The sequence below is a fragment of the Nerophis lumbriciformis genome, linkage group LG18 (genome assembly GCF_033978685.3).
Source record: "Nerophis lumbriciformis linkage group LG18, RoL_Nlum_v2.1, whole genome shotgun sequence".
NCBI classification, from domain to species: domain Eukaryota; kingdom Metazoa; phylum Chordata; class Actinopteri; order Syngnathiformes; family Syngnathidae; genus Nerophis; species Nerophis lumbriciformis.
Genome location: NC_084565.2, coordinates 32604759 through 32617500, shown reverse-complemented (window position 1 = coordinate 32617500; position 12742 = coordinate 32604759). Strand labels below are relative to the sequence as shown.

At 40.8% G+C, this 12742-nt stretch overlaps 1 protein-coding gene across 5 annotated transcripts in view; it reads left to right on the top strand.

Moving 5' to 3' along the window:
- The window catches only part of kdr (kinase insert domain receptor (a type III receptor tyrosine kinase)), a 47283-nt gene that overhangs the window by 16409 nt on the left and 18132 nt on the right, over nucleotides 1-12742 (top strand). For 4 of the 5 annotated variants that reach the window (XM_061978107.2, XM_061978105.2, XM_061978106.2 and 1 more), the window contains exons 4-13: nucleotides 1-58; nucleotides 2819-2987; nucleotides 3080-3249; nucleotides 4894-5077; nucleotides 5167-5287; nucleotides 8490-8656; nucleotides 8727-8883; nucleotides 10712-10832; nucleotides 10896-11007; nucleotides 12282-12626. The exon at nucleotides 1-58 is cut by the window's left edge and continues 64 nt beyond it. In XM_061978107.2, the coding sequence (XP_061834091.2) occupies nucleotides 1-58; nucleotides 2819-2987; nucleotides 3080-3249; nucleotides 4894-5077; nucleotides 5167-5287; nucleotides 8490-8656; nucleotides 8727-8883; nucleotides 10712-10832; nucleotides 10896-11007; nucleotides 12282-12626 (1604 nt within the window). The remainder of the gene's footprint in view (nucleotides 59-2818; nucleotides 2988-3079; nucleotides 3250-4893; nucleotides 5078-5166; nucleotides 5288-8489; nucleotides 8657-8726; nucleotides 8884-10711; nucleotides 10833-10895; nucleotides 11008-12281; nucleotides 12627-12742) is intronic. The other variant, XM_072915093.1, reaches the window with a different exon arrangement.

Below are 12742 nucleotides of genomic sequence, written 5' to 3'. Positions count from 1 at the left end.
GCGAGTGGTCATTCCGTGTCGAGGATCTCTGGAGAATCTCAACGTGACGCTTCACACTGTAAGAAACATGGATTTTAACTATTTTTTTCTTTAGGTCAGTGTGGCGCTAAAACACACACACGACGTACAAACAGCGTTTTGATCTACGTTACAAATTACACACATTGCCGATACATAAAAGGAATTTAATGACTTTTTGTCAGGTAATTTTCAAAAACGTACACATTTTTTTAAAGTTATCACAGTAGATGGAAAAGAAAAAATTAAATTGGGAGATACAGGCTTTACTTGATGGTAACATACTGTACATCAGGGGGCTTTACCCCCACATTGATGGACAGAAGGAGCGGGGATCTCCACTCATATATATTGTCTATAAAATGATGTTTGTATTTTACATTAAACTGGTCTTAAATGTTCCTGGATATTTTGCAATACTAACAATATTCAAATAATAACAGTTTTGTGCCGCTAATAGTTAGCTGGCAACTATCGCTCTAATCGCCAGCTTGCAACTAGCATGCTAATTGATAGCTGACAACAAGTACGCTAATCACTAACTGACAACTAACACCCTAATCACTAGCTGGCACTTGTTTTTTAATTGCTAATTGAAAACTAGCGCGCTAATTGCTAGCTGACAACTAGCGTGCCAACGGTTAGCTGACAACTAGCATGCCAATCGCTAGCTGACGACTAGCATGCCAATCGCTTGCTGACAACTAGTGCCAATCGCTAGCTGACAACTAGGGTGTTAATTGCGAACTGACAACTAGAGTGCTAATAGTTAGCTGGCAACTAGATCGCTAATCGCTAGCAGACACTGGTTCGTTAATACCTAGTTGAAAGCTAGCGCGGCAATCGCTAGCTGGAAACGATGAGGCTAACGATGGGGGCGCTCATCATTAGCTGGCAACTACAACGCTAATCGCTAGCTGAAAACTAGAGCACAAATTGCTAGTTATTTTAAATGCTAACATGAGTATAATAATATAATCATTCATTTATGTTATATTTTATTATCTTTTCACATTCGACGATATGACAATGTGTTGACTCAATGTGCATGTGTATTTGTGTGGAAGAATTTCAAGGACATCTGCAGTACCTCTGTGGACTTCTGACCTCTGCTGTACATATCAAGGCATAATAGAAACAAATAGTGAATAATTGATTGCATTTTTTTATAGATCACATAATTGAGAGATACTGGACTTTAAAAAAACAACACAATACCGGTAACAATTTATAGTGCGTGAACAACAAAAGTTATACAACACGGTGGTTAAGAACGCAAAAGACACTTTTTTTCTCCACAGTAATTGCAAACAATAACAATAAACCCAGAGTCCTTTTTGCAACAATTAACCATTTGTTTAACCATGTTTTTAATAATATACCTTGCACACCTACAGACTCCCTTTGTGAGTAGTTTGCAGACCAAGTATATTTTTATCCGAACACCACACAAGGGTTAACCCTTGTGTGGTGTTCGGGTCTGTGGGACCCGTTTTCATTTTTTAATAAAAGAAAAATGATACAATTACTTAATTTTTCAAACTAAAACTCACTGACTTTGGCTCATTGTATCATCTGTGAAGAACATATATCAGAATACATATTTAATGACCACACACCATACACCCCCCCTCCACATTTCTATTACATATAAGATGTCCGGGTCTATTAGAAGTGTGGAAATTGATGTTCTGTGTACCACACACACACACACACACACACACACACACACACACACACACACACACACACACACACACACACACACACACACACACACACACACACACACACACATAGACAGGAGGAGGACAGAGTGTAGGTACACAGAACATCAGAGGGTCAAATGTGCGAGAAAATGAGAGCAGACAGTGTTGACAAACAATGTTGCAACCTTGTGTGGGAACCACAGGTGCAGAAACACAAAAGAAGAATCCCTCTGGGATGCAGAAACTGGCAGATAAATTTTCCGTGCAACGTTCATATTGTTGTTACTCAGCCAGCGTTTGTGGGTCTGATGGACCCATTGCATTTTGTGGCTTTTAATGCCTCACAATCAAACACTTTTATGTTAAAATACTGAACAGATGTTTACCTTATCCCAATAAACATCTGTTCAGTATTTTAACATAAAAGTGTTTGTTTACCTTATCCCAATAAACATCTGTTCAGTATTTTAACATAAAAGTGTTTGATTGTTTACCTTATCCCAATAAACATCTGTTCAGTGTTTTAACATAAAAGTGTTTGATTGTGAGGCATTAAAAGCCACAAAATGCAACGGGTCCATCAGACCCACAAACGCTGGCTGAGTAACAAGAATATGAACATCACACAAGGGTTAAAACAAATTCAAGATGGCCTTTTCTTTCACAAAATTCACAAAAAAATTTATAAAACCAAAATAATTACAAAATTGGGGCTTCCGTGCTTTTCAATGAAAAGCAATCCAAAATCAACATTATAATTTTGATAAAATTAAAACATTTAAATTAAGTAAAACGTTAATTATGTGACTTGAAATACAATTACATTACTTAGTTAACATGATGTTTAGGTGGAAAAGTAATGATAACATGTTAAGTTTCTACATCCGACTCTGCACTTCCATCATTCCATGGACACAACATTTTTCTGTGACTACAGCAAAAAAAAGCACAGAGCTTCATAATTTGTGTTAGAGACCGGGAACCATATTTGGACACCAAAAACAAGGCAGTCAAAGCAAAATATGCCATTATTTATATGATCTTGTCTTGTCTGCCTCTCTCCAAACTCTGCGAATCCCCTTCTCTGTCAGAAGTATCCAGACAAAGAATTTCAGCCTGATGGCAAAGATACCCTGTGGGACGCCAGGACCGGTTTCACCATCCCCAGTCACCTAATCAGCTACGCCGGCGTGGTGTCCTGCCAGACTCGAATCGAGAACGAGACCTTCAAGTCCCCACTGTACATCGTCGCGGTCGTCGGTGAGTGAGTTGAGGGTAAAAAGGAAAATAACAAAAACGCAAAGGGTCGGACCGAAGAACAATGCCTGCGTCTTCCCCTCCCTCTTCCGCAGGATACAAGATCTATGACCTCACCCTGACCCCCACTCGAGTCAGGCTGTGTGTCGGCGAGCGGTTGATGCTGAGTTGTACTGCGCACACTGAACTCAACGTCGGCATTGCATTCAACTGGACGCACACCGGTCTGGCCTTGGACAGTACCACCGATACCCACACACAACTGGTAGTTATCTATATCTATCTATATGTCTGTCTGGCTAGACCGGGTGTCTCTAAGATGCAAGCCAGGGGCCATTTGTGGCCCACAGTTTGTAGTCTGAGAGAAAAAATTAAAGACAGCCCACTTTAGAACATGACAAAGAATGTTTAAGGCTACTGTCATCCCTCGTTTATCGCTGTTAATTGGTTCTGGACATGACCGTGAACAATTATTTTCCCCGAAGTCAGAATCATTCATTATAAATCTAATATTTTCACAGCTACCGCTTAAAAAAACTGTTTGCGACTTTTTAAATACATTATTTAACATTATCAGAGCCCTCTAGACATGAAATAACACCCTTTAGTCACCTTTACACTCTTTTAATGCACTTTTGCAATGCTGCCTGAGGCTGAGCCAATCAGTGCTCACGATACTGAACAGCATACTCTGATTGGTTTGGTCTCCTTGTGGCCAAGACTACATTTTTGTATTGATATTTGTAGTTTATTAAGTTATTTATATGCATTAAAATTAGGGATGTCTGATAATATCGGACTGCCGATATTATCGGCCGATAAATGCTTTAAAATGTAATATCGAAAATATTGGAAATTATCGGTATCGGTTTCAAAATGATCAGTATCGGTTTCAAAAAGTAAAATGTATGACTTTTTAAAACGCCGCTGTGTACACGGACGTAGAGAGAAGTACAGAGCGCCAATAAACCTTAAAGGCACTGCCTTTGCGTGCTGGCCCAGTCACATAATATCTATGGCTTTTCACACACAAGTGAATGCAATTCATACTTGTTCAACAGCCATACAGGTCACACTGAGGATGGCCGTATAAACAACTCTAACACTGTTACAAATATGCGCCACTCTGTGAACCCACACCAAACAAGAATGACAAACACATTTCGGGAGAACATCCGCACCGTAACACAACATAAACACAACAGAACAAATACCCAGAACCCCTTGCAGCACTAACACTTCCGGGACGCTACAATATACACCCCCCGCTATCCCCTCGCCCCCCCCACCCCGCCCACCTCAACCTCCTCATGCTTTCTCAGGGAGAGCATGTTCCAAATTCCAAGCTGCTGTTTTGAGGCATGTTAAAAAAAAAAATGCACTTTGTGACTTCAATGATAAATATGGCAGTGCCATGTTGGCATTTTTTTCCACAACATGAGTTGATTTATTTTGGAAAACCTTGTTACATTGTTTAATGCATCCAGCGGGGCACCACAACGAAATTAGGCATAATAATGTGTTAATTCCACGACTGTATATATCGGTATCAGTTGATATCGGAATCAGTAATTAAGAGTTGGACAATATCGGAATATCGGATATCGGCAAAAAAGCCATCATCGGACATCTCTAATTAAAATGCATAATTTAGAACAAACACATTGTAGAATGTACTTTAAAAAAATATAAAAATACCCCCCCAAAATCCACAATATGGTGAAGCCGCAATGTGGCGAGGAACTAAATAAACTAAAAAGAAAAATAAAGATTACGAGAAAACAAATTTGGCGTGAGTACTGTAACATATTTGATAATTACCTGTAAGCGCCTTAACCTACAGTAGACTGATATATTCAATCCATCTGTCCTCTTTAAAATTGTGTCCTCTTTGTGTTTTTCCCCCAAGGCCCCAGAGAGCGTTTCAGGGTCCGCCCACACCACAGCTCACAAGAAGAAGCTGTGGAACTCGCTGGAGTTGTCCAACACGCTCATCGTGGACAACGTGACGGTGGAGCACTCTGGAAAATACGTCTGCACTGCTTCTAGTGGACAGATGGATATAAGCGTATCGGCCTTCCTCGTCGTTTACGGTACCTTGGCGTTTTAAAAACACAACAACAGACCCGAATAGGCTTCTGAGTTTGTGACAATTCCTGTAATATATTTTTGATTTCTGCAGAGAAGCCTTTCATTGAAATGAAGGAGCCATGGACGAAGGTTTGGGAGGTCAATGTGGGGGATCAGTCTTCCACAGTCATACCTGTCAAGTACTCGGCATACCCTGAACCCAGCTTTAAATGGTAATCCTTGTTTCCACTTTATATACTTTACTGACACTTAACATTTTAGCCGGCAGTTTATTTTATTTTGTGAGGGGAGAAAATCATAGAAATGAACACTGAAATATACTTTAGAGTAGTCGGTGGCTGATCCACTAAAGGTTTGCGTGTACTAAAACGCGTGCAAACTTGATAGCGCACAGGATTGCGTCTCTTCAATGATCAAATTGGCGAGCGCATTCCATTTAGCGTGTCTGTGTTCATGCATATGCATAATATATGCTGATTATCAGAACACGCATTAGTAGGAGGAGGAGGTATAAATATAACCATTTAGCGCTCGCATTGAGATTAATCACACCTAAAAATGTTCTCCAGCTGCTGTTTTGCATCTGGAATGTGTGTGCAAACTGGCACATTTAGGCACAAATGGCCTTGGAAGGAGAAGAGGTTATTCTGTGATCATGTCGACAATCTACATATCTTTGTCAGAATTGACAAAATATGAGACATACCTGTGCATAAATTTCATATTGGAGCTGATGAATGACTAATGGGCTGATTTGGAGACAAACGAACACCAAAACCATGTCTGCTGGCGTTTTTTTAATGGCGTTCGTTTTTTATATTAAGTTAACGTATTATTAATATATCTCCTATATGATAAAACATCTTACAACATTAATTTTCTTGCCTCTTGCTCTGGATCACTCCATTGCCGGTGTTGTGGCAAAAACACAGGACTTGCAGTCTTCCAGAGTGCATCTTTGGAGTGCTGAAAATACCGCATTTTTCGGAGTATAAGTCGCACCGGAGTATAAGTCGCACCTGCCAAAAATGCATAATAAAAAAGGAAAAAAACATATATAAGTCGCACTGGAGCCCGGCCAAACTATGAAAAAACTGCGACTTATAGTCCGAAAAATACGGTAGGTTCTGTTGTTTAGTTGTTCTTTCTCTCTTGGCTCTAGGTGAAGGCAGTCACACTCCCTCCCTCTCCGTATCTGCCTTGCTTGCCTCCGTCTTTTCCTGTCTTGTCTAAATTTTAAATGCCACTCTTTCTGCGCTGTTCTCTGAAATCCAATAAACTGGACTCTCAACTCAATTGACAAGGTCTTCTTGACAAGAAGCAGAAGTTCGGGGGAACCTGCCGGGTACATGAGGGACTGGTGGGAAAAATGGTGGGTCCTTTGCTTTCCGTCAAGGACGTAGAATATATCTATTTGTAACTCTGATCACAGGGCATCTGCTGATTGGGTTGAGCATTGCTTTGGTGTAACAACAAATTTGGGAGACGATGGCAGCCGTTCAAAGGGCATATAATCGGCTTGTCGCGATGGACGGTATGGGTAGGGCTGTGGGAACACAGACTGTGGCGATCTCGGAATTAAATCACAAACTCGATAACATCATGGAGAGGCATTCTGGAATGCAAAGATTGATCAACTTGAGAGCCAGAATGGACGATTAAGATCAGACAAACCATTAGAATGTGTCTGCCCGCCTGGAAAACAACAATAATTATCTACAATTCGACTCTCTGCAAATGGCCTTGTCGAGGCCATGCTGTAAACATCCCAGCGAGGAAAGCACAGTGATAGCTGCTCGGAATTTCTCCCTCCTTCAACAACACCTGAGAAGTTGAACTCTGTTCACCATGCCTGCAGAGCGACTCCAGGCCTATAGACATTACACACACATACCATGGACTGCCATACATAGATTTGCACACATACCCCCACCCTCACTCCACGTCTTTGCCAACGCTTAACCCTTTGAGGTGCAACGGATGGCTGGAGCAGCGCCAGAAGGGCAGCAGCTTCCCAACGTTTAAGGGGCGCTGTAAGTGGCGACTCATCAGCGTTCCTGATCTGTCACCATGTGCAATGTACACTATATTGCCAAAAGTATTTGGCCACCTGCCTTTACTCACATATGAACTTGAAGTGCCATCCCATAATTGTTTTGGTATCCTGGAGCATTCCAAGTTCCTTTCAGTGGAACTAAGGGGCCAAGCCCAACTCCTGAAAAACAACCCACACCATAATTCCTCCTCCAACAAATTTCACACTCGGCACAATGCAGTCCAAAATGTAGCGTTCTCCTGGCAACCTCCAAACCCAGACTGGTCCATCAGATTGCCAGATGGAAAAGCGTGATTCATCAGTCCAGAGAAGGCGTCTCCACTGCCCTAGAGTCCAGTGGCGACGTGCTTTACACCACTGCATCCCACGCTTTGCATTGGACTTGGTGATGTATGACTTAGATGCAGCCGCTCGGCCATGGAAACCCATTCCATGAAGCTCTCTGCGTACTGTACGTGGGCTAATTGGAAGGTCACATGAAGTTTGGAGCTCTGTAGCAACTGACTGGGCAGAAAGTATTTGCACTATGCGCTTCAGCATCCGCTGACCCCTGTCTGTCAGTTTACGTGGCCTACCACTTGGTGGCTGACTTGCTGTTGTTCCCAAACTCTTCACTTTTCTTATAATACAGTTTAATTTGGAATATTTAGGAGCGAAGAAATTTCACGACTGGATTTGTTGCACAGGTAGCATCCTATGACAGTTCCATGCTGGAAATCACTGAGAGCGGCCCATTCTTTCACAAATGTTTGTAGAAACACTCTCCATGCCTAAGTGCTTGATTTTATACACCGGGCCAAGTGATTAGGACACCTGATTCTCATTATTTGGATGGGTGGCCAAATACTTTTGGCAATATAGTGTATGTCTGTAATTTTGTTGTACTTTTTAAGTGCAATGACAATACATTTCTCTCCTATCCTGTGCTATCCTATCCTAGATTGCAATTACGTGTTGCAGAAAGGGTAGTACAGATTATAGTTGTGTGCTGCATGTTCAACAACATTGCAAAATAGCACAGGTTGGAGCAAGATAACATGAATGTGAAGGGAAATGAGTGTCTCCATAGTGACAGCCCGTATAGTCCGTGCAAAATCCTCCGACTTTTGCACTTATCAATTGCACACGCAGTCTTAGTAGATCACCCGCAACACGCCCACTAATTGTACACTCAATATTATCATTTGCTCACGCTATTTATTTGGGATCTTGGCATATCAGGCCCTCAGTGTACAGTTTGTGTAGCAGTATAAATGTACTTTTCATTGCAAATAGGGAGTCAACACAGCCATTGTTGGCTAAATATGGTAACACACATTTGTACTGTAGCAAGATCCTCTTGTCTTATGTCTTTCCAGGTTGAAAAATAGCCTCCCGCTGAAGGATGACTACAGGATCAAGCAGAGAAGCGATGCCCTCATTTTCCGTGGAGTCACGGAAACGGACGCGGGAAACTATACCATGGTCCTGACCAACAAGATCACCAAAGAGGAGCACAAGAGATCTTTCCAGCTTCTGGTCAATGGCACGTAAATCTCTTCTTCAATGACTTTCTGTATTGTGGACAGCGGTGCTCATTCTGATTCCTTCTTCAGTTCCTCCTTCTATCATTGAGAAGGAGGTGGCGGTGGACACGGACGTGTACCTGTATGCAAGCAGCCCCACGCTCAGGTGCACCGCCCGCGGCTTCCCTACACCAGCACACATCCAGTGGCAGTGGATGTCCACAGACGACTGTCCCGAGGCCTTCGTGTGAGTCACGGCTGCTCTTTGTCAACAGGTTGTTTGTTCGGGATAGGCTCTTTGTGTTGTTGACAAAACAAGGGAAGAGACAATGAGGGACACCGGTTTGCGGATATGACGCTGCGCTGCGTCCCATTTTAGGACATGGAGTGTTATCACTAAGTCAGAACAGTTTTCTAAAAGATACAAATTGTTACACAACAGCCTCCTTAGGTATTTAGTCCTTCTGCTTATCTTCTGTCCGCACATCCCGCAACTTCCTTTTGTCAGTCTTGCACCGTGTTTCCTGTTGTTGCTCGTTTTACTCTTTTTTTTTTTTTTTTTTTCTTGTTGCGTCTCCTGTCCCTGTTTTAGCTTAACTACCCCGCTTTAGCTCAAAAATGCAACACAGAAAAACCACAACAAAAGAAGAAATCAAATGGTCATCAGGGAAAGTTTTTGCCCAAATTTGGGCATTGTAAAACATTTTGTTTCGATTTATGTCAGTTTATTGAGCAGGATTACAAGATTTGTTTCTTATAAACGGTGTGGAGGTGTGGCGTCAGGGAAGAATCCTTTGCATTTTAGTAAGGATCTAGAGGGGTCTCAAACTCGTTTTAGTTCAGGGACCGCACGGAGGAAAATCTATAGCCACGTGGGCCGGACTGGTAAAATCGTGGCATAATAACTTAAAAATAATGACAACTTCAGATTGATTTCTTTGTCTGACTTTGGCCAAAATATAACAGGCACATTGTGTAAATGTACACATTACAAATAATCCTCTTGGCAAAACACTTCAAGTTAGTTAAAATTGGTGCAGTTTCAAAAACACCATGAACACAATGCAGCTTAGACTTTGTCTCAGAATATTTACAAAGCCATTCAATTGTAAGCACTTTTTGTTTAGTAATCTCATGTTGGCGGTTCACCATTAAAAACGTGTTTGGAAAAGCAATCGAGTGTTTCCTCAAACCGCCGCATTGGTTACATCCACAACTGCCACCACACATTCATTTATCATCATTCAAATATTACACTTATAAACCATACAATGATCAAAATGACACCATAGCTGAAATCAAGGTAACATAACTACAAACTTAACCAATGTGAACATGTTAGATTTAAGCATACAATAAAATAAAACAAACAACAAATGTAGAAACACACATTTTAACAATGGAGTTCATTGTGCGCATCGCGACGTCAACCAATTGCGAGCGCTGCATGGAACTCTGATTAAAAAGATGATGGTCACGTTGACTTAAATTTTTGCATCTTATCGTTTTCTTATTTTATCCGTCAAGTGGATAGTTTACAATGGAAGAAGGTATTGTGCGTTGTTTGTGCTGCCATTCACAACAGGAGCAGCTCATTGCTTGTACTTGCGCTGATTGGAGTACCGGCAGCCAATAATGTGGGGCGCTTAAAGTCAGCTGACACATCATCTTTAACCAGTGTCATGTGTGACCTGGGTTAAACTTGAATTGCGATTGCAACATCCATTAGAAACATTGCAAAGCAGTTTTTTTCATAAAAAAATTGCAGCTAATTTTTATACAAACTCATCTTGCAGGCCGCGGGCCGGATTAAACCTGTTCACGGGCCTAAAACGGCGCACGGGCCTTACATTTGACACCCTTGATCTAGATAAATGTAATTTCACTGGTACAGGCCACTTGCTGGTTAAGAATTTGTGTTCTTTTTAATGAACGTTGAGGAACAGTATTACCTGTGTTTTAAAGTTAGATGGATATGTTGGTAATTTTTTGGCCTTGGGGGAGGTCTCCGCTATAGTGAGGGCCATCTGCACAAATGGTTTTAATCTCCTTCAACATTTTTTCTGGTCAATTAGACCTGTGCTGCCGAAGACTGAGATGCCGTTACTGCATTGTAAAGCTTGGCGGGACATCAACAACGGCACTGGACACAACCCTGTGGAGCGGATCTCCACTGACGTCGATCACGACCACAAGGTAAACCCTTCAACAATGACGTCAACAACATTGCACAGCACTCATTTTTGCAATTTTCCACAGAAAATTGTGAGCTCTTTAAAGATCCAGAAAGCTGAGGTCCACGCTCTCTACCGATGCATGGTGGCCAACAAAATTGGAGAAGATTCACGCGTCATTTTTTTCCACGTGACACGTGAGTATGCTCGTCGTATGATAACTAACTGTGTTAGTTATCAGTTATAATAATACATCATGTTGGATGTAGACAACATACAAACTAATTGTTAGTTATCAGTTATAATAATACATCATGTTGGATGTAGACAACGTACAAACTAACTTTATTACAAAAAGTTATCAGTTATAATAATACATCATGTTGGATGTAGACAACATACAAACTAATTGTTAGTTATCAGTTATAATAATACATCATGTTGGATGTAGACAACATACAAACTAACTGCGTTACAAAAAGTTATCAGTTATAATAATACATCATGTTGGATGTAGACAACATACAAACTACTGTGTTACAAAAAGTTATCTGTTATAATACATCATGTTGGATGTAGACAACATACAAACTGACTGTGTTAGTTATCAGTTATAATAATACATCATGTTGGATGTAGACAACATGCAAACTGTTAGTTATCAGTTATAATAATACATCATGTTGGATGTAGACAACATACAAACTAACTGTGTTAGTTATCAGTTATAATAATACATCATGTTGGATGTAGACAACATACAAACTTATCAGTTATAATAATACATCATGTTGGATGTAGACAACATACAAATTAACTGTGTTAGCTATCAGTTATAATAATACATCATGTTGGATGAAGATAACATACAAACTAACTGTGTTACAAAAAGTTATCAGTTATAATAATACATCATGTTGGATGTAGACAACATACAAACTAACTTTGTTACAAAATGTTATCAGTTATAATAATACATCATGTTGGATGTAGACAACATACAAACGAACTGTTAGTTATCAGTTATAATAATGCATCATGTTGGATGTAGACAATATACAAACTAGCTGTGTTACAAAAAGTTATCTGTTATAATACATCATGTTGGATGTAGACAACATACAAACTAAGTGTGTTAGTTATCAGTTATAATAATACATCATGTTGAATGTAGCTAACATACAAACTAACTGTTATTTATCAATTATAATAATACATCATGTTAGATGTAGCTAACATACAAACTAACTGTTACTTATCAGTTATAATGATACATCATGTTGGATGTAGACAACATACAAACTAACTGTGTTAGTTATCAGTTATAATAATACATCATGTTGGATGTAGACAACATACAAACTAACTGTGTTACAAAAAGTTATCAATTCTAATAATACATCATGTTGGATGTAGACAACATGCAGACAACTAATACTCTCATTGTGATGTTTACGTTGCGCACTCTCAGGAGGCCTCGAGCTGAGCGTGTCCCCGTCCAACGACCCTCTGGAGGAAGACCGCGTGGTCCTACGCTGCAAGGCGGACAGGTTGGTGTACGAAAACCTGACCTGGTTCCGCGTCGCCAACCAGTCCGAGTCGGCACGGGCGCCGTCGGTGCAGCCGTGCCGCTCGGTGGCGCTGCAGCGTACGCCGCTGTCGCGCGCCACACTGTCCGGTGAGCGCGGCGCCAACCTGACTTTGGAGCTGCTGCTGCCCAACGCCTCCCGCCAGGATGAGGGCATGTACGCCTGCCAGGTGGAAAACATCAAGACCAAGGAGAGAACCTGCCTGCTGCGTCATCTGTCTCTCAGAGGTGGAACATTAATTAATTATTAATTAATTTAATGACTATTTCTCAGATTTTAGTGAACATATTACCGTACTTAAAATAAGCGGTCTAAAATAGAGGTGTCCAAAGTGCTTGTTTTT